The following is a 22,173-nucleotide window of genomic DNA, read 5'->3' on the forward strand; positions in this document are numbered from 1 at the left end:
AGGATCCTGGAGGGGGCCTGGGAGTATGCCCATCCAGTCTACATGTGTTTTGTAGACTTGGAGAAGGCATATGACCGGGTCCCCCGGGAGATACTGTGGGGGGTGCTGCGGGAGTATGGGGTGAGGGGGGCACTTCTCAGGGCCATCCAATCCCTGTACGCCCAAAGCGAGAGCTGTGTTCGGATCCTCGGCAGTAAGTCGGACTCGTTTCCGGTGGGGGTTGGCCTCCGCCAGGGCTGCGCTTTGTCACCAATCCTGTTCGTGATATTCATGGACAGGATATCGAGGCGTAGTCGGGTGGAGGAGGGTTTGCAGATCGGTGTGCTGAGGATCTCATCGCTGCTTTTTGCAGATGATGTGGTCCTGTTGGCATCATCGGTCTGCGACCTCCAGCACTCACTGGATCGGTTCGCAGCCGAGTGTGACGCAGTCGGGATGAGAATCAGCACCTCTAAATCTGAGGCCATGGTTCTCAGCAGGAAACCGGTGGATTGCCTACTCCGGGTAGGGAATGAGTCCTTACCCCAAGTGAAGGAGTTTAAGTATCTCGGGGTCTTGTTCGCGAGTGAGGGGACGATGGAACGTGAGATTGGTCGGAGAATCGGAGCAGCAGGGGCGGTATTGCATTCGCTTTACCGCACCGTTGTGACGAAAAGAGAGCTGAGCCGGAAGGCAAAGCTCTCGATCTACCGTTCAATCTTCGTTCCTACTCTCACCTATGGTCATGAGTGTTGGGTCATGACCGAAAGAACGAGGTCGCGGGTGCAAGCGGCCGAAATGGGTTTCCTCAGGAGGGTGGCTGGCGTCTCCCTTAGAGATAGGGTAAGAAGCTCAGTCATCCGTGAGGGACTCGGAGTAGAGTCCTTGCTCCTTTGCGTCGAAAGGAGCCAGTTGAGGTGGTTCGGGCATCTAGCACGGATGCCTCCTGGGCGCCTCCCTTGGGAGGTGTTCCAGGCACGACCAGCTGGGAGGAGACCACGGGGAAGACCCAGGACTAGGTGGAGAGATTATATCTCTACTCTGGCCTGGGAACGCCTCGGGATCCCCCAGTCAGAGCTGGTTAATGTGGCCCGGGAAAGGGAAGTTTGGGGTCCCCTGCTGGAGCTGTTGCCCCCGCGACCCGATCCCGGATAAGCGGTTGAAGATGGATGGATGGTCCCATTTAGAGCCAAATAGACCATAAAGCAGGGGATGCTTTAGGGCGTGGCTACCTTGTGATTGACAGGTCGCTACCACGGCGTTGTTCGATCTGAGAGTTGTCTGTGTTTTTGTCTTACAACTTTGACCTTTCACAGTGTGTTTCCAGTTCATGAAAGTTAATTATAACCTTTTTGGTCGCCTAAAAATGAATTTTTTAGTTTGGTTGTACTTAGCTCCACCCTCTCGTGTCTCTTCGATACTTGCCAACCCTCCCGATTTTCCCGGGGTTACAATTCTCCCAATTTATGGCAATTTTTCACACCTTTTTGTCGTCATCTCAACCTGTTTCTCGCCCTGTACAACGTGTATAAGCCCAACAGAGGTGTTCGTGACATCTTAACATCTTTGACGCGGCGTGGTTTGAGCTGCACTCACCGCATATCACAGCATCACAGGAAAGAGATCGTGGTGTGCTGCAAGCCATTAGAGATAACGGGTTTCAGAGCACAGTGGTGTTGTTATCGCCTTGTGTCTGAAAGGACCTTCAGTGAGTGAGCGAAGGAGAGAGAAATGGAGAGTGCTAAGAGAAAGAAATACTCAAGCAGGAGCAAAACATGAATAAATGAATGACTGAATAGTGATGAATATTAGCCTAGTGTATACAAGAGACTCACAAGTTCACAGCAGAGGGGAGAATTATTCTGTTTTTTTTCCTGAGAATTAAAAGTAAAATCATACGAGAGAATATTTTAGTTCAGATTAAGGCTTAAAGTGGAACTTTAATGTGAATGTGTCAGCAAATTCTGATAGTATTAGTCATATCATGGCATGGCATTTGGTATCTCTTTGCACTTTTATGTTGTTTTTATTATCTGTTTGCTCTCAGTAGCCTGTTTTGTTTGATACAGTATTTTAAGTTTGGGCCAATAATCACATGCTGACTAAGTAAAATCATAATTTTTTATTATTACTATCATCATCATCATCAGCAGGCCTTTGCTGTTACTACACTCATTTGGATGTTTTGAAAGCAAAAATTCACATTATTCACATAATTCAAAACAGTATTCTGATTCAAAACTAAGCGATGTCTAAAACACATAGTGATGATTTAGGCAATGAACATGTTTTGCATGAAGAAAATAGCCCATTTGTGACCACAAATCTTGCCGTTCTCATGTCCCTCAGGCCGTTAGGTTCAATGTTTAAGATTTGTGGTGCATTCAGGATATTAGGCTATATACTGTAACACTTTGTTTTGAGTGTTGAACAATAAATGTAGGCTACTGTAAGCGACTTGTTGCTTTCATTGGTGGCTGCTAATGTTAGAGTCATATGAATAAATAAATACTGTGAGATGATGACATGACTATTTCTTTTGCTCATTTTAAGAAAATTAAAACACAGGATCAACATTTTTTGAAACATGCTTCTTTGTGCTTCTCTGTGTAAAGTTAGAAAAATCTGCCTACTAGCATCAAAGTAAATTTTACGGGGAATTAATGTGCCGGACTATTTCTTGGTTCTTAGAAGTGAAGCCAATGCTGAAGTGCCTTAAACTTGCAGGGGGCGACTCCTCTGGTTGCAAAATAAAAGTCTGATTGTATAGAAGTCTATGAGAAAATGATCCTACTTCTCACTTGATTTATTACCTCAGTAAACATTGTAAACATGAGTTTATGGTCTCAATCACTAGTTTCAAGTCTTCTTCAATACAGTATGATGTTCATTAGTAAATGATGGTCCCATTTAGAGCCAAATAGACCATAAAGCAGGGGATGCTTTAGGGCGTGGCTACCTTGTGATTGACAGGTTGCTACCACGGCGTTGTTCGATCTGAGAGTTGTCCGTGTTTTCGTCTTACAACTTTGACCTTTCACAGTGTGTTTCCAGTTCCAATTTATGGCAATTTTTCACACCTTTTTGTCATCATCTCAACCTGTTTCTCGCCCTGTACAACGTGTATAAGCCCAATAGAGGTGTTCGTGACATCTTAACATCTTTGACGCGGCGTGGTTTGAGCTGCACTCACCGCATATCACAGCATCACAGGAAAGAGGTCGTGGTGTGCTGCAAGCCATTAGAGATAACGGGTTTCAGAGCACAGTGGTGTCGTTATCGCCTTGTGTCTGAAAGGACCTTCAGTGAGTGAGCGAAGGAGAGAGAAATGGAGAGTACTAAGAGAAAGAAATACTCAAGCAGGAGCAAAACATGAATAAATGAATGACTGAATAGTGATGAATATTAGCCTAGTGTATACAAGAGACTCACAAGTTCACAGCAGAGGGGAGAATTATTCTGTTTTTTTTCCTGAGAATTAAAAGTAAAATTAAAAGTAGGCCTATTTAACAAAAAATGCTGTTGCAGGGTACTTATTATTTTGATATTTTCATTCTTCAAATGTCACCACAATGCGGGAAACAAAGGACCCCCAGAACCCCCTCTTTGGATTTGAAATCCTCCCTATTTTTTAGATCTCAAGGTTGGCAAGTATGGTCACTTCTGGTTGCAAACATGGCGACGGCAATAAATGCTGAACTAGAGGCTTCAAAACGGCAGTCCACAAACCAATGGGCGACGTCAGGGTGAATACGTCTGCTTCTTATATACAGTGTATGGTTCTGAGTTGTGCTGACTCTAGAAAGTTACTTTGCCTGGCCTGAAATAGACTGTAGGCTAATGCTTGTAAAACGGTAAATAGTTGGTTTTACACTTCAGTGTTTGTACCAATTAAATCTAGGCTAACTTGTTAATTGGTGAGCTTTAGAGGTGCTGGTTTTGTTACAGAGTCAGGCCAGCTGTTTCTAGTTTATCTGTGCTAAGCTAACCAGCTGTAGACTGTAGCCTTATAGCTTTACAATATTTAATATGAGAGTGGAAGAAAAAGGAAGAATACCGGTAAGCATATTTCCTAAAATGTCAAACTGTTGCTTTAAGGTAACATAAAATATAGCATCTAATTCATCTCCACCAGCCTGGTGTCACATCAGCCAACATGTTCCACTTTCTCGTGATTTCCTTTGAATCATTAGATGATGTTAATATAAATACACACTCATAAGTGTAGCTGAAAGGCTTGACAACAGCCTCAAGTTTTAGGTTTCACACTAGGCCCACCCATAGTGAACTACATGTCTGCACCCTGATGATGTGACATGCTTCACATACCACCACCACACAGTCTGACAATCATATGGTGATGATGAAAAAAAAAAAAGAAAGTGTCACCACAAGGCTTCTAAAAGAAGATAGGACACACCGATTCTCATGTCATGCTTGCGTCCATTCTGCTGACTCACGCATTTCTATGGTCTGACCACATCCTTCGAGCTTAACACATAAAGTGTGTGCTTCGAGGTGAGTTTCAGAGCCTTCACCATCTCACCAGAGAAGATGATGTTCTGCCCGGGGGTCGTTATCTGCTGCGTGGTCCTCCTCATTGTCCAGTCAAGTGAGTCACTTGTTCTTTTATATCGCAGTTATTTACTTTGTGATATCTTCCTCATTCACGTAGAATGTAAATTAATGCTACTCAATATTACAGTGCAGCCGTTGTTATGTTTTATTTGGTTGACCAATTGACTATTTTATTGGTCAAACTAATGTCAATTTATTAAAATATTGAATTGCAATTAATCGCATCATAGTCCATAATTAATCGTGATTAATCGCACATTTTTTAGCTGTTCAAAATGTACCTTAAAAAGGAGATTTGTCAAGTATTTAATACTCTTATCAACATGGGAGTGGACAAATATGCTGCATTATGCAAATATGTGTATATATTTATTATTGTAAATCAATTAACAAAACAAAACAATGATACATATTGTCCAGAAACCCTCACAGGTACTGCATTTAGCATAAAACATATGCTCAAATCATAACATGGCAAACTGCAGCCCAACAGGCAACAACAGCTGTCAGTGTGTCAGTGTGCTGACTTGACTATGACTTGCCCAAAACTGCATGTGATTATCATAAAGTGGGCATATCTGTAAAGGGGAGACTCGTGGGTACCCAAAGAATCCATTTACATTCACATATCTTGAGGTCAGAGGTCAAGGGACCCCTTTGAAAATGGCCAAGCCAAAATTGTGCATAAATAGTTGGTAACAATGGATTTATTGGGTTTTTCTAGTTTCATATGATACCAGTATCTTCACTATAGCTTTAAAACTTAGCCCGCTACAACCTAAAAACACCACTACTAATTTATCTACTTCTTTGTTGAATTAATGAACAGAGTGTGTGTTCTGTTTCAGGTCATGGTGCGGAGATTATTGGTGGGAAAGAAGTGGAGCCCCACTCGCTGCCTTACATGGCTCTGTTGCAAGGTCCAAAAAATTGGATGTGTGGAGGGACCCTGATCCATCCATCGTGGGTCCTGACTGCTGCACACTGTACTACTGGGTAAGAACAAGACGTTTATTTCCTACTGGTACTGTAAAACTAATATTGACAAGCTGCTTTGCACACGAACATTTAAAATGATGTATTTGTGTTTTGAGGTCAGTATATGTCTACAGTTGTTCCTTTTTGGGAACAACAACCAAACAATTCTACTGATTCTAGCAAGATTATTAAGATTTAGGTTGGCAAAACTTATTCTAACATGTAAAGTACATGGACAGACAGACTTCTGACAGGAAAGCATGTGATTGTCATCAAGCACAAATGCCACTCACTTCAAGAAACCACAAAGGGCACAGGGTGAGGCAGGATATGCTCTAGAGCCTTGGAACATTTTTTTTTTATCTGCACTTTGGAAAAACTAATTTTTAATTTGGACAAAAGAATCTAATGAGAAAACATGCATCAAACATTAAAAAAGAAGTGCAGTCCGTGCTCTAAATCACTGGTTGATTTTGAGGTGTGTAAGACGTTTTTCTTTTAAATATACAGTTGGCCTGTATCTCAGCATTTCATTCATTTCTGTGAAGAAAACTAAATGGTTTGGATTGTTATTTAAGATATGAACAGGATAAGGGCACAGTGAAGACCTGAACACAAGTTATATTCACAGAGCCTTCCCTCTCTGCTGATCAGCCTCGTCCTGCATTAGAAAAGTACGCAGTTAAAACAACCAAAGAGCTGATAGAACAACAGCCAAACACTGAATTTTTCAAAAAAACAAGCCTATTAAGTAAATATGATTGTCAAAAAAAACAACCAAAAAAAACGACATTATACAGACAGAGATTAATAACAGGAAAACTCATCTCTGATGCAATATTCAAATTATCTGCTCAAAATTCATCCAAATGGCTCGTTTTACACAAACTTTCTGCAGTTCCTGCGTTCACTATCTGGGTAATTGTACAGTTTATCAGTTGTTCTGTACTGTTATTGTTATGCATTGAATATAATATGAAATATCCATAAAATATGTCACTTAATCAGGGGTCGTCAGTTTACTCAATGATAGAAAAAGGATGCCCTAAAGAAAAAGGTTGGGAACCACTCAAATGACGTTGTTTAAGTTGAACTTAGCACTACTAGTTTCTTCAATGCTATTCAAAACAAGAAATATATATATGATATGCAATACTAATTCTTTTGAATTAGCCGACTTGTTTGTTGCACACCCGACAAAGAACAGACTAAAGGAGGTATTAAAGAAAAATGTAGTGTGAAGATAAACACACCTGCATTATATTAGTCCACATACATGAGTCAGTTTTACACTTTCAACAACAACCACACAGTCACATCAGCTCTGTTTGAGGACAATCATTTGGCTGACCAACCAACACTGAAGTCCAAACACTTACTGACACTGCAGCAAAAAGCCATATCCTGACCTTATTATATATATATTACAGTTTTTCTCAATTGTTTGCACGTTTTCTGAAAGCATACCTCATATTCTCAGAACACAAATCCAAAAACACACACACGAAAGGCAAAACTTCAACACCTCTTCTACAAAATGACTGCGCGCGTGCGCGCACACGCGCACACACACACGCACGCACGCACGCACGCACGCACGCACACACACACACACACACGCACACACACACACGCACACACACACGCACACACACACACACACACACTTCTAAGAACCAGTGTTGGTTTTGCACATTCAGTTGTATGTAGTATTTTGAAAAAGTGTGGTTTACAACTGCAATGTGATTGTAAAGCAGGAAATGTGCTGGTATTAGTATTTTAGCAAAATTGGATCAGGGGGTTGATACACCAGTTACAGGTTGTTGTCATTGTGTCCTAAGTACTAGTGTTTAAACAATTGAGAAAAACTGTAAATGGGATTATGCACATGATGAAACTGATATAGTAAAGTCATAATTTTATCATTGATTAATGCACTCCTAGCATGTTAAACTCTGCGTCCGAGCTAATAAAACCCTGTTTCCTGCTCTTGCAGCATTGACAAGGTGATTCTGGGCGTGCACTCCAGGAAAGAAAACGAAAAAGATTCAAGGCAGGTCCGCGAGGTTGAAAAACATTTTCCTCATCCCTTCTATGATTCAACTGATTACGACAATGACCTCATGCTGCTCAAGGTAAGGCAACAGTTACCAGTAGTGAATTACCACTTCATGAAGCAAAGATGCAACAATCTGCAAGCTAGGAAAGTGGTTCAAGATGAGTGAGAAACTACTCAATAAGTCTGTTTAGGCCGGAGAGAAAGATGCCAAAACTCACCAGGCAAGCAGGTAGGATGAGGGGAAGTTTACTGAAGGCTTCAGATTAGGAATAAGTTTAGAAGTAGGGAACAGGACAGCACAGCAGGTGAGCAGGTCAGGGGACAGGTAACAGGGGAAAACAAGGAGCAGATCAGGTTCACGTGGCCAGAAAGCAAAGGTGTATGAGTGGAAAAGGGCTGGTTATATACTGGAGGGCTGATGAGGGAAAGTGGAAACAGTTGAGCAGGTGAATGAGACTGGTGTGAAAGTCTGAGGGCATCTGGTGGATGGATGAGGAATGGCAAATCCAGAGAGGAAATTAATGGTGCCTTGGGGAAACATACTTTCTTTGTGTTGTGACTATGACAACAGTCAACATCAGTAATTCCTTTTTTAAATTTCAGCTTGACAAACCGGTGAAGATGACAAAGACGGTGAAATGTCTCAAGCTGAGTAACACCGTCAAAGACCCAGCAGCTGGCAGCAACTGTCTGGTGGCTGGATGGGGGCGCACAGACAACAATGTCCAGAAAGCTTCAGATGTCCTGAGGTCTGTCAATGTGATGGTGATCGAAAGAGTGAAGTGCAACTCTCCTGAATATTACGGCCAATCTAAGTATGTTATCACCAGAGACATGATATGTGCTGGTTCAGAGGGTGAAAACGAGGCTGATACCTGTCAGGTGAGTACGTTTGAATTTCTTTTGTGCAGGAAGAAACCATCTTAACTGCTATGTATGTACCTGAAAATGACATGTATTTATTGTCTTTCTAGGGGGATTCAGGAGGCCCTCTGTTGTGCAATGGAGCGCAAGTCGGTGTCACTTCTTTTGGAATTGAGTGTGGCTTGATTAAAAAGCCTGGAGTGTACTCTTTTCTGTCAGAGAAACAACTCACCTGGATCACAAAGACAATGAAAAAGTCTGAAATATAAGGAGCACCTTCTTGTTCATTTTTATTTCAACCCGTTCTCATTCCCAGGGAGTCAAATACTGACGCTTTGTCACGGCCGTCGGCCTTCTAAAAAGTCTGAAATATAAGGATTTCAATAATAATTTAATAAGGAAATAATTTTTCCAGCCCGTTATCATTCCTCAAATAGTCACAGCCATCGGCTTTCGATACCGCCGCTTAAGGCACCCGTTAGCGTCAATATGAGATCCAATATCCATTAAAGGGACTCGATGTAAGAATCAGAAATTGCTTGTTAACAGCGACACCTGTGGCCGTTAAGTCAATGCAAGTCAGCGTCCTGTTGCTCGTGCTCGTGCTCGCTCTACATACAGACATGAACGAGTATCGCTCAAAACAGTGAGGCGACACACGTCAGCTAAAACCACAATATCACTCTACATTTGACCTGCTTGGCAGTAACGTTAGCTGACCAGACGAAGGTCTCTCCATGAATCACTGCTGATCGTAGTGTCAACTTTTCCTGCTTCACCGTGGTCAGAAGGAACAGGGGGAGACACCGGAGTTTTGTTCGGAGACGAAAACGTTACTCTTCTGCTCTTCTCTGTGTAGTGTGCGCGCATGCACGTGAGAGGTGGAGCGAGTGAGAACAGCATCGACTTCGGCCCTGGAGACCAAAGCTACGGACTCCACTGTGTCTTCTGACCACGGTCAAGAGGCCAAAGCAGGAAGCGTTAACACTGTTTTGCAAGACGGGCTTCACTAAATATAACTTTGCGGTTTTGGTGCTTCTGTGTAGTTTGTGTTGGAGTCTGAGTCTGAACAGCGTAGCCACAAGCGAGCGCGCATGGGACACCGATGAATGATTTATACATGTAAGAAGTTACAAACAGTACCTTTAACTACAATGTAACCCCATCTGTCAATATTAAACACTCAGGGAAAGTGCGCCAAGAGTGTCTGACAAAGTGTCATTATGTGACGAGTTGGGATGAGAACGCGTTGATTATTCTGTATTCTTGATCAAGTTAACCACCTTAACAACGTCTATCTTTGTGCTTATTTTATGCTACTTTCACTTTATCCCTATGAGATATACTGTAGCCTACATGAAAGGGACTTATTTAATTATTCGACCCGTCAACCAAAGAGATTCACCACTTCCTGCATCAGAAGCTTAAATTGACATCGAGGCTTCAGCTCAACTCTTGTTCCACTAATCATGGAAAGATTTTGTGACAAAGGTTAATTCTTAGGTAAAGCAGGTCTCATTATTTACTCATTATTATTCCATATTGTTACTGCTTAAAACCCCATTGGCTACTGTCTTAAAGGCAGCGACATGCATATTTCTTTCTTGTGTCATTAAAGTAGCTCTTAATTGCACACCTTCATTGCATCACAGATGTGTGTTTCACTTTTTGTGTGTGATCGATATTAAAAACCTTTGATGTCTCAGTAAACGTGACAGAACATTTTCTTGTTTCTTCCTGCTCTAAAACGCTTCCTGCAATTACAGTATAGTGATGTCAACGCAGACGACATGAAGTGCTGAACCATAAAGAGAAAAAAAAACAGATCTTGATGATCGTGTGCTTACTCAGACCAGAGAGACCACAGGAGTCACATTCACACGGCGTATCTTAAGACCCCCCGACAGGAAACATGCCAATGAGTGTTGCATAAGTGCCTTTGTTCAAATACTGAACACGCCAAACACATCCAGTAAAAGGAAATGTTTGCCAGTGTGATTAAAGTTGGCACAGTAACATTAATGGAAGGATTATTCATCGTTGTCTTTGTCTCTCTTATCTTAAACACCGTTGTTCTCTTTCGTTCCCGTGAGCGGAAAGAGCACATCTGTCTCTCTGCAGTATTTGCTCCCCACTTTAAATTCTTGTGGGCTTAGCCTACTAATTACACTTACTGTGTACACCCAGTGAGACTTTATGACCTGGAACTAACTGTAAATGTGGTGCTGACACTCATACTTTCAGTATTTTCATGCTCCATCACTAGGTGGTGCTCTCTGCTGTAGTTGGTGGTGCAGACATTTACAGAGAGGAGATTTTACTCACCTGTTGGTCAATATTATTTCACTTTACAGAACTAAAAATTACTTAAAATAAAACAAATAAAATAAATGAAATAAATAAAATAAATAAAATAAATAAACAAAAAAATAATTAGTCTTGTCAATAAGAGATAGAAAAATAGAAATATGCTATATTGTTAATGCATTTTGGTCCCCATTAAGACAACTACTGAGACCAGTGGTAGAAAGTAACTAAGTAAATTTACTCAAGTACTGTACTTAAGTGCAATTTTGTGGTACCTGTACTTTACTTCAGTATTTTCATTTTATGCTAATTTATACCTCTACTCCACTACATCTCAGAGGTAAATATTGTACTTTTTACTTCACTACATTTATTTTATACCTTTAGTTACTTTGCAGATTAAGATAAATAATACAAAGTATAATCAACAATTAAATTATGATGTATTATTTTGTTTTTGTGATCAAATTTTTTATATTTTTATATTATTTGAACTAAAGAGCTGTAGACATAAAATCAGCAATACAGCAGTGAATACAGGTAAACAAAAGGTAATCAAACCAAACATTATGTATAAAGGAGTGGTCAGTAAGATAAACAAAAATATGACAGACCAGAAACAAATACAGATATTAAGACATCTACACACCCACGCAAAAGAAAAAACATATATGTATAAATTAAATTTGAACTAATGGTGCTGCTCGCAGAGGAAACGTTATTCCAGTTTTTCCAGAGGAGACAGTTTATTCCAAATTTCGAAGCAATCCATCCAATAGTTGTTGAGATATTTCCCTCAAAACCACAAATGTAAACCTCATGGTGGCGCTAGAGGAAAAGTCAGGGGATCACCAAAGTCTGTAGGATTCGTCCTCTGGGGACCATGAATCTTTGTAGAAAGATTCACAGCAATCCGTCTGATAGTTGTTGAGATATTTCAGTCTGGATCAAAGTGTTGGGCCGACTGACTTAGCCATGAGTCACACTTCTAGCATGACTAAAATCTGCTTGACAGCATGTGTCATTTTGCTGAAATATTAGTGTGTGCGTAGGAGGTTAAAAATAAATACAAAAATAAAATAAAAATACTTACCTTGGCACTCTCTTGTAGCTAAAGGTGAAGGGGAAAAAACCACACCCAGGAAATTCCAGCATGTCCTTTATTTGAGCTTTAAGTGAATTATCACTGACCAACCATCTGCCCGTTTGTTTTCTCCGTTACCATGGTCACCCACAAACGCACACTGGCCCACCTCGGTTTTCACAGTGTATAAATATCAGACAGACTATTCCTAATGACTCCGATTGCAGATCTGTTCTCTACGATGGGCTGAAAAGAAGAAATATCTGGTCACAGGTCACGGCCTTCCTCATCACCAAGTCACCCGCTGGTCCTGGGACTTTCCCTCCCTCAGCCCCCTCTACCAGCTCACAGGTTAGACAACTACAACACATTCACAACAGCCTCGTAGGAATACATGTACTGCATCATCATACAGGCTGAGTAATATTAGTAGAGCAGCATCGGTCTGACAGTTGGAGCTGCAGCTGTGTCGTCTATCGCCGAGATATTCAAATGCCATTTTATGCTGACTCATTCATGTCCTGGGCTTTCAGTAAATGTGAAACTATGATGAAACACATCAAAAGTCATTACGTTCGCTATGACATGTCACAGTTTCCTGAGGTTTTGTGAATTGTCGGGGGGCAAAGAAAGACTTACATGTGAAAAACATCCTTTTAAAAATCCTATAAATAGAATTTAAAATACGTTGATGGCTTTCTAGATGTTCAGTAATTGTTATTTATTTAAAAGTGTAAAAATTGCAGTTAATCTGGTGGTGATTTTTAGCTTGAAAATCAGGATGAGTTGCTATTTTGTTTCACTTCATTATTCAGTCTGACGTGTTCATCTTGGCTGATTACTGTTTGAGAAGGAGGGTTCTTTTGTCTGGTTAGTGGGTGACGTATCTGGTAAACGGTTGTGGCTGCTAAAGAGAAGTTGACTTAACGTTTTTTACGTCAATCAAAGAAATATGCCGCTCTATGAGACTCCTATTAATTTGTAATCTCCATAGACTGTATATAAAGACGGACGACGCATCTCCACCTCCTCCCACTGTACAGAAGTGAAGCCAAAATATCCCGGATACGGCAGCTGCCATCTTGAGATTTTGACATCATAGAGAGCCAAAGTCCCGCCCCTTCCGATGGACCCCATGGGACCTTATTTCAGAACAAATATGAACGGTAGGCAATGGAGAGAGCTATAAGGAAATATTTTATATATATATATATATATATATTGAAAGTTAATTATAACCTTTTTGGTCGCCTAAAAATAAATTTTTTAGTTTGGTTGTACTTAGCTCCACCCTCTCGTGTCTCTTCGATACTTGCCAACCCTCCTGATTTTCCCGGGGTTACAATTCTCCCAATTTATGGCAATTTTTCACACCTTTTTGTCGTCATCTCAACCCGTTTCTTGCCCTGTACAACGTGTATAAGCCCAACAGAGGTGTTCGTGACATCTTAACATCTTTGACGCGGCGTGGTTTGAGCTGCACTCACCGCACATCACAGCATCACAGGAAAGAGGTCGTGGTGCGCTGCAAGCCATTAGAGATAACGGGTGTCAGAGCACAGTGGTGTCGTTATCGCCTTGTGTCTGAAAGGACCTTCAGTGAGTGAGCGAAGGAGAGAGAAATGGAGAGTACTAAGAGAAAGAAATACTCAAGCAGGGGCAAAACATGGATAAATGAATGACTGAATAGTGATGAATATTAGCCTAGTGTATACAAGAGACTCACAAGTTCACAGCAGAAGGGAGAATTATTCAGTTTTCTTTCCTGAGAATTAAAAGTAAAATTAAAAGTAGGCCTATTTAACAAAAAAATGCTGTTGCAGGGTACTTATTATTTTGTTATTTTCATTCTTCAAAAGTCATCACAATGCGGGAAACAAAGGACCCCCAGAACCCCCTCTTTGGATTTGAAATCCTCCCTATTTTTTTCAGTCTCAAGGTTGGCAAGTATGGTCACTTCTGGTTGTAAACAACCAAGATGGCGACGGCCAAAATGCTGAACCAGAGGCTTCAAAACGGCAGTCCACAAACCAATGGGCGACGTCAGGGTGAATACGTCCGCTTCTTATATACAGTGTATGGTTCTGAGTTGTGCTGACTCTAGAAAGTTACTTTGCCTGGCCTGAAATAGACTGTAGGCTAAGGCTTGTAAAACGGTAAATAGTTGGTTTTACACTTCAGTGTTTGTACCAATTAAATCTAGGCTAACTTGTTAATTGGTGAGCTTTAGAGGTGCTGGTTTTGTTACAGAGTCATGCCAGCTGTTTCTAGTTTATCTGTGCTAAGCTAACCAGCTGTAGACTGTAGCCTTATAGCTTTACAATATTTAATATGAGAGTGGAAGAAAAAGGAAGAATACCGGTAAGCATATTTCCTAAAATGTCAAACTGTTGCTTTAAGGTAAAATAAAATATAGCATCCAATTCATCCAGCAATTCACCTCCACCAGCCTGGTGTCACATCAGCCAACATGTTCCACTTTCTCATGATTTCCTTTGAATCATTAGATGATGTTAATATAAATACACACTCATAAGTGTAGCTGAAAGGCTTGGAAACAGCCGCCAGTTTTAGGTTTCACACTAGGCCCACCCATAGTGAACTACATGTCTGCACCCTGATGATGTGACATGCTTCACGTACCACCACCACACAGCATGACAATCAAATGGTGATGATGACTGGGAAATGACAATAAAGTGTCACCACAAGGCTTTTAAAAGAAGATAGGACACACCGATTCTCATGTCATGCTTGCGTTCATTCTGCTGACTCACGCATTTCCATGGTCTGACCACATCCTTCGAGCTTAACACATAAAGTGTGTGCTTCGAGGTGAGTTTCAGAGCCTTCACCATCTCACCAGAGAAGATGATGTTCTGCCCGGGGGTCGTTATCTGCTGCGTGGTCCTCCTCATTGTCCAGTCAAGTGAGTCACTTGTTCTTTTATATCGCAGTTATTTACTTTGTGATATCTTCCTCATTCACGTAGAATGAAAATTAATGCTACTTTCAATATTACAGTGCAGCCGTTATGTTTTATTTTATTGACTAATTTATAGGTCAAATGTGAATCGATTAAAATATTTAATCGTGATTAATTGCACATTTTTTATCGTTTCAAAATGTACCTTAAAAGGGAGATTTGTCAAGTATTTAATACTCTTATCAACATGGGAGTGGACAAATATGCTGCTTTATGCAAATGTATGTATATATGTATTATTGGAAATCAATTAACAACACAAAACAATGACAAATATTGTCCAGAAACCCTCACAGGTACTGCATTTAGCATAAAAAAATATGCTCTAAACATAACATGTCAAACTGCAGCCCAACAGGCAACAACAGCTGTCAGTGTGTCAGTGTGCTGACTTGACTATGACTTGCCCCAAACTGCATGTGATTATCATAAAGTGGGCATATCTGTAAAGGGGAGACTCGTGGGTACCCATAGAACCCATTTTCATTCACATGTCTTGAGGTTAAAGGTCAAGGGACCCCTTTGAAAATGGCCAAGCCAAAACTTTGCATAAATAGTTGGTACCAATGGATTCCTTTGGTTTTCTAGTTTCAGATGATACCAGTATCTTCACTATAGCTTTAAAACTGAGCCCGCTACAACCTAAAAACACCACTACTAATCTATACTTTTTTGTTCAATTAATGAACAGAGTGTGTGTTCTGTTTCAGGTCATGGTGCGGAGATTATTGGTGGGAAAGAAGTGGAGCCCCACTCGCTGCCTTACATGGCTCGGATGGACGGTGTAGTCTGTGGAGGGACTCTGATCCATCCATCGTGGGTCCTGACTGCTGCACACTGTACTACTGGGTAAGAACAAGACGTTTATTTCCTACTGGTGGAAGATATGTTCTGTAAAACTAATATTGACGAGGCTGCTTTGCACACGAACATTTAAAATAATGTATTTGTGTTTTGAGGTCAGTATATGTCTACAGTTGTTCCTTTTGGGGAACAACAACCAAACAAGATCTGATTCTAGCAAGATTATTAAGATTTAGGTTGGCAAAACTTATTCTAACATGTAAAGTACATGGACAGACAGACTTCTGACAGGAAAGCATGTGATTGTCATCAAGCACAAATGCCACTCACTTCAAGAAACCACAAAGGGCACAGGGTGAGGCAGGATATGCTCTAGAGCCTTGGAACATTTTTTTTATCTGCACTTTAGACTTTAAACTAATTTTTAATTTGGACAAAAGAATCTAATGAGAAAACATGCATCAAACATTAAAAAAGAAGTGCAGTCCATGCTCTAAATCACTGGTTGATTTTGAGGTGTGTAAGACGTTTTTCTTTTAAATATACAGTTGGCCTGTATCTCAGCATTTCATTCATTTCTGTGAAGAAAACTAAATGGTTTGGATTGTTATTTAAGATATGAACAGGATAAGGGCACAGTGAAGACCTGAACACAAGTTATATTCACAGAGCCTTCCCTCTCTGCTGATCAGCCTCGTCCTGCATTAGAAAAGTACGCAGTTAAAACAACCAAAGAGCTGATAGAACAACGGCCAAACACTGAATTTGTCAAAAAAAAACAAGCCTATTAAGTAAATATGATTGTCAAAAAAAAACAAAAAACAAAAACATACATTATACAGACAGAGATTAATAACAGGAAAACTCATCTCTGATGCAATATTCAAATGATCTGCTCAAAATTCATCCAATGGCTCGTTTTACACAAAACGTTTCTGCAGTTCTTGCATTCACTATTTGGGGTAATTGTACAGTTCATCAGTTGTTCTGTACTGTTATTGTTATGCATTGAATATAATATGAAATATCCATAAAATATGTCACTTAATCAGGGGTCGTCAGTTTACTCAATGATAGAAAAGGTTGGGAACCACTGATCTAAATTATGTTATTTTAGTGAAGTTCCACTTCGCACATTTTGTTATTTAGTTTCTTCAATGCTATTCAAAACAAGAAAAAGATATATGATCTGTAATACTAATTCTTTTGAATCTCCTAGCATGTTACACTTTGGTGCATGTGAGCTAATAAAAGCCTGTTTCCTGCTCTTGCAGCATTAAGAAGGTGCTGCTGGGCGTGCACTCCATGAAAGAAGAGGAAAAAGATTCAAGGCAAGTCCGCAAGGTTAAACGGCATATTCCTCATCCCTGCTATGATTCAACTGATTACTTCAATGACCTCATGCTGCTCAAGGTAAGGCAACAGTTACCAGTAGTGAATTACCACTTCATGTGAATGAGACTGGTGTGAAAGTCTGAGGGCATCTGGTGGATCGATGAGGAATGGCAAGTCCAGAGAGGAAATGGATGGTGCCTTTGGGAAACCTACTATCTTTGACAACGTCATCAGTAAACATCAATAATTCCTTTTTTAAATTTCAGCTTGACAAACCGGTGAAGATAACAAAGACAGTGAAATGTCTCAAGTTGGGTAACACCGTCAAAGACCCAGCAGCTGGCAGCAACTGTCTGGTGGCTGGATGGGGGCGCACAAACAACAATGTCAAGAAACCTTCAGATGTCCTGAGGTCTGTCAATGTGACGGTGATCGACAGAGTGAAGTGCAACTCTCCTGAATATTACGGCCAATCTAAGTATGTTATCACCAGAGACATGATATGTGCTGGTTCAGATGGTAAAAACGCGGCTGATAGCTGTCAGGTGAGTACGTTTTAATTTTTTTTTGTGCAGGAAGAAACCTCCTTAACTGCTATCTTTGTACCTCAAAATGACATGTATTTATTGTCTTTCTAGGGGGATTCAGGAGGCCCTCTGTTGTGCAATGGAGAGCTAGTCGGTGTCACTTCTTTTGGAATTAAGTGTGGCTTGATTAAAAAGCCTGGAGTGTACTCTTTTCTGTCAGAGAAACAACTCACCTGGATCACAAAGACAATGAAAAAGTCTGAAATATAAGGAGCACCTTCTTGTTAATTTTTATTTCAACCCGTTCTCATTCCCAGGGAGTCAAATACTGATGCTTTGTCACGGCCGTCGGCCTTCTAAAAAGTCTGAAATATAAGGATTTCAATAATAATTTAATAAGGAAATTATTTTTCCAGCCCGTTCTCATTCCTCAAATAGTCACAGCCATCGGCTTTCAATATCGCTGCTTAAGGCACCCGTTAGCGTCAATATGAGATGCACGGGGCTTTCCATTAAAGGAACTCGATGTAAGAATCAGAAATTGCTTGTTAACAGCGACACCTGTGGCCGTTAAGTCAATGCAAGTCAGCATCCTGTTGCTCACGCTCGTGCTTGTGCTCACTCTTCATACAGACATGAACGAGCATCGCTCAAAACAGTAAGGCGACACACGTCAGCTAAAAGTGTAGTTTATGTTGGAGTCTAAGTCTGAACAGCGTAGCCACACTCAAACGCGCATGGGACACCGACCCGGATTGATTTATATGTGTAAGAAGTTATAAGCAGTACCTTTAACTACAATGTAAACTCATCTGGGTCAACATTAAACACTCAGGGGAAGTGCGTCGGATGTGTGTCGACGTAGCTTTAAGAGTGAAAAGACACACAGCGGGTGGTGGCTTTCAGGCGTTTACTGTGACCGAAAAGTGACGCCGAGGGATCTGACAGAGCGTCAGTATGTGACGAGTTGGGATGAGAACGCGTTGATTATTCTATATTCTTGACCAAGTTAACCACCCTAACAACATCTATCTTTGTGCTTATTTTATGCTACTGTAGCCTATATGAACAGGATTTACATTATAGTGATTTTTTTTCTATAGTGAAAGTGATTTATTCAACCCATCAACCTGAGAGATTCACCACCGGGTCTCATTATTTCCTCATTATTATTCCATATTGTTACTGCTTAAAACCCCATTGGCTACTGTCTTAAAGGCAGAGACATGCATATTTCTTTCTTGTGTCATTACAGTAGCTCTTAATTTCACACCTTCATTGCATCACAGATGTGTGTTTCACTTTTTGTGTGCGATCGATATTAAAAACCTTTGATGTCTCAGTAAACGTGACAGAACATTTTCTTGTTTCTTCCTGCTCTAAAACGCTTCCTGCAATTACAGTATAGTGATGTCAACGCAGACGACATGAAGTGCTGAACCATAAAGAGAAAAAAAAAACAGATCTTGATGATCGTGTGCTTACTCAGACCAGAGAGACCACAGGAGTCACATTCACACGGCGTATCTTAAGACCCCCCGACAGGAAACGTGCAAATGAGTGTTGCATAAGTGCCTTTGTTCAAATACTGAACACGTCAAACACATCCAGTAAAATTAAATGTTTGCCAGTGTGATTAAAGTTGGCACAGTAACATTAATGGAAGGATTATTCATCGTTGTCTTTGTCTCTCTTATCTTAAACACCGTTGTTCTCTTTCGTTCCCGTGAGCGGAAAGAGCACATCTGTCTCTCTGCAGTATTTGCTCCCCACTTAAAATTCTTGTGGGCTTAGCCTACTAATTACACTTACTGTGTACACCCAGTGAGACTTTATGACCTGGAACTAACTGTAAATGTGGCGCTGACACTCATACTTTCAGTATTTTCATGCTCCATCACTAGGTGGTGCTCTCTGCTGTAGTTGGTGGTGCAGACATTTACAGAGAGGAGATTTTACTCACCTGTTGGTCAATATTATTTCACTTTACAGAACTAAAAATTACTTAAAATAAAACAAATAAAATAAATAAAATAAATAAATAAAAAAATAATTAGTCTTGTTAATAAGAGATAGAAAAATAGAAATATGCTATATTGTTAATGCATTTTGGTCCCCATTGGCTGTACACATCAAATCTAGCATCTAACTTACAGTAAGACAACTACTGAGACCAGTGGTAGAAAGTAACTAAGTAAATTTACTCAAGTACTGTACTTAAGTGCAATTTTGTGGTACCTGTACTTTACTTCAGTATTTTCATTTTATGCTAATTTATACCTCTACTCCACTACATCTCAGAGGTAAATATTGTACTTTTTACTAAACTACATTTATTTGTTACCTTTAGTTACTTTGCAGATTAAGATAAATAATACAAAGTATAATCAACAATTAAATTATGATGTATTATTTTGTTTTTGTGATCAAATTTTTTATATTTTTATATTATTTGAACTAAAGAGATGTAGACATACAATCAGCAATACAGCAGTGAATACAGGTAAACAAAAGGTAATCAAACCAAACATTATGTATAAAGGAGTGGTCAGTAAGATTAACAAAAATATGACAGACCAGAATAAAAATACAGATATTAAGACATCTACACACCCACGCAAAAGAAAAAACATATATATATATATATATATATAAATTTAATTTTTGAACTAATGATGCTGCTTGCAGAGGAAAAGTTATTCTAGTTTTTCCAGAGGAGACAGTTTATTCCAAATTTCACAGCAATCCATCCAATAGTTGTTGAGATATTTCACTCAAAACCACAAATGTAAACCTCATGGTGGCGCTAGAGGAAAAGTCAGGGGATCACCAAAGTCTGTAGGATTCATCCTCTGGGGACCATGAATCTTTGTAGAAAGATTCACAGCAATCCGTCTGATAGTTGTTGAGATATTTCAGTCTGGATCAAAGTGTTGGGCCGACTGACTTAGCCATGAGTCACACTTCTAGCATGACTAAAATCTGCTTGACAGCATGTGTCATTTTGCTGAAATATTAGTGTGTGCGTAGGAGGTTAAAAATAAATACAAAAAGAAAATAAAAATACTTACCTTGGCACTCTCTTGTAGCTAAAGGTGAAGGGGAAAAAACCACACCCAGGAAATTCCAGCATGTCCTTTATTTGAGCTCTAAGTGAATTATCACTGACCAACCATCTGCCCGTTTGTTTTCTCCGTTACCATGGTCACCCACAAACGCACACTGGCCCACCTCGGTGCCACCGAAACTATCAAAGCACGCCACACCCTTATTACCTTATTTTGTCAGATGCATGAATGCATGACTGTTAATGAATGTTTTTGGTATGTTTAAATAGACATTTCTGCCATGGAGATCACCGTCACACACACACATAAGAGTAAATGTTTACCTGGGTTTGCATCACCTGGATGTTGGATGAGCTGCTCACCTTGCCTCACCTTTTCCCTCGCTCACTACTGACGCAACGGCACACACACAAACCTTGTTTTATTAAGGTGACTGGAAACGGTCGTATCCTGTCAGATGAGTCACAGTCATCTTTATATGCTAATGTCTGACTTGTACCAAACTTGGGTCATAACTTGAACTCAGTGGTGGGCCACAGGCCAAAAGTAAACACCGATGGTCAAGATATAAAACGGTACCAGGCTACCAAGTTCCCCTAATTGAATATTATTTTAGCTTTTACATAGTTAACCCCTTAAAACTCAACCCATTTTCAAATAGCCTTTACCATTTGTAGATATTTATGCTGCATTCAAAAACTGTTTAGAACCCATTTTCAGTCGCATATCTTGAGGTCAGAGGTCAAGGGGACCCTTTGAAAATGGCCATGCCAGTTTTTTCTCATCTAGCCTAACTGTGGAGCGATCACTGGCGATCCCACGGGCCTTTTAATTAAAAGAAACTGCTAACATCTGGTGGGCCAAATCAAACCTTATGGCGGGCCAACTGTGGCCTGCATGCCTCACTTTGGGCAGCCCTGACTTAGAGGAAAGTTTCAGATTTTTAAAGGAATAGTTTGCCATTATGGTAAATACACCATGCTTTTTGGCGGAGAGTTCGATGAGAAGATTGATACCCCTTTTCCTTTAGTGTGTTATTTAGTTTTTTTTGTGAACGTAAAAGGTGTGCAAAGTTACAAAGCCCAAAGTCTAGTTACTCTCCCCCACAGAAACATTGCTCCTGAACTGTCTGAAATGCCTTGATTGAAGTCCCGTCTTTTCTTCTGTAACGTGGTGATGTCATCAAGTAACACATTTTGCCTAGAGCAGCCAGTTGAGCATGCCCCCAAACAAAGCTAGTTAGAGTGGAGCTGGAGCAGAGTCCGAAGAGTTTGGTTCGGTTGACCAATCACAACAGAGTGGACCAGCTGACCAATCAGAGAAGACTGGGCTTTTTTCTATTTCTTTTTTGGCTCAAACAGAGCGTTTCAGACAGAGGGTGAAAAGAGGTGCTGCAGCACAGCCGGTATGAGAAAAAATAATGTGTTTTTTGAACATTAAAGCATGTAAACATGTTCTAGTAGAAACCCAAAATACAAGTATGCACCTGAAAATGAGCATAATAGGTCCTCTTTAAGCTTGGAATCTAGTTGTTATGGCCTTTTTTTCTTGCTCCTGGTTCCACTTTGTGCTGCAAACCTGCGTCTCCCTGTGTTCATGTGAAA

At 40.3% G+C, this 22,173-nt stretch overlaps 2 protein-coding genes and 2 long non-coding RNA genes across 4 annotated transcripts; 2 read left to right on the top strand and 2 right to left on the bottom strand.

Annotated features, from left to right (window-relative positions):
* Positions 1 to 1,830: 1,830 nt before the first annotated feature.
* LOC119493599 lies at positions 1,831 to 8,191 on the bottom strand. Its single transcript, XR_005207995.1, has 4 exons — positions 7,813 to 8,191; positions 3,412 to 3,450; positions 3,173 to 3,279; positions 1,831 to 1,853 (listed from the first exon to the last, which is right to left on the bottom strand). It is a non-coding gene; the product is annotated as an uncharacterized LOC119493599 (long non-coding RNA).
* On the top strand, positions 4,456 to 9,072 carry LOC119493597 (granzyme K-like). Its single transcript, XM_037779054.1, has 5 exons — positions 4,456 to 4,591; positions 5,406 to 5,553; positions 7,532 to 7,670; positions 8,198 to 8,476; positions 8,569 to 9,072. The coding sequence occupies exons 1-5, from the start codon at positions 4,534 to 4,536 to the stop codon at positions 8,725 to 8,727; spliced, it is 783 nt and encodes a 260-aa protein (XP_037634982.1). The 5' UTR covers positions 4,456 to 4,533; the 3' UTR covers positions 8,728 to 9,072.
* Positions 9,073 to 13,335: 4,263 nt separating this feature from the next.
* On the bottom strand, positions 13,336 to 20,702 carry LOC119493601. Its single transcript, XR_005207997.1, has 3 exons — positions 20,573 to 20,702; positions 13,576 to 13,614; positions 13,336 to 13,443 (listed from the first exon to the last, which is right to left on the bottom strand). It is a non-coding gene; the product is annotated as an uncharacterized LOC119493601 (long non-coding RNA).
* LOC119493598 (granzyme A-like) lies at positions 14,537 to 18,147 on the top strand. Its single transcript, XM_037779055.1, has 5 exons — positions 14,537 to 14,778; positions 15,546 to 15,684; positions 16,914 to 17,052; positions 17,241 to 17,519; positions 17,613 to 18,147. Exons 1-5 carry the CDS (start codon positions 14,721 to 14,723, stop codon positions 17,769 to 17,771), a joined length of 774 nt encoding a protein of 257 aa, XP_037634983.1. The 5' UTR covers positions 14,537 to 14,720; the 3' UTR covers positions 17,772 to 18,147.
* Positions 20,703 to 22,173: the final 1,471 nt, after the last annotated feature.

This window comes from Sebastes umbrosus, chromosome 8, assembly GCF_015220745.1.
Source record: "Sebastes umbrosus isolate fSebUmb1 chromosome 8, fSebUmb1.pri, whole genome shotgun sequence".
NCBI lineage: Eukaryota > Metazoa > Chordata > Actinopteri > Perciformes > Sebastidae > Sebastes > Sebastes umbrosus.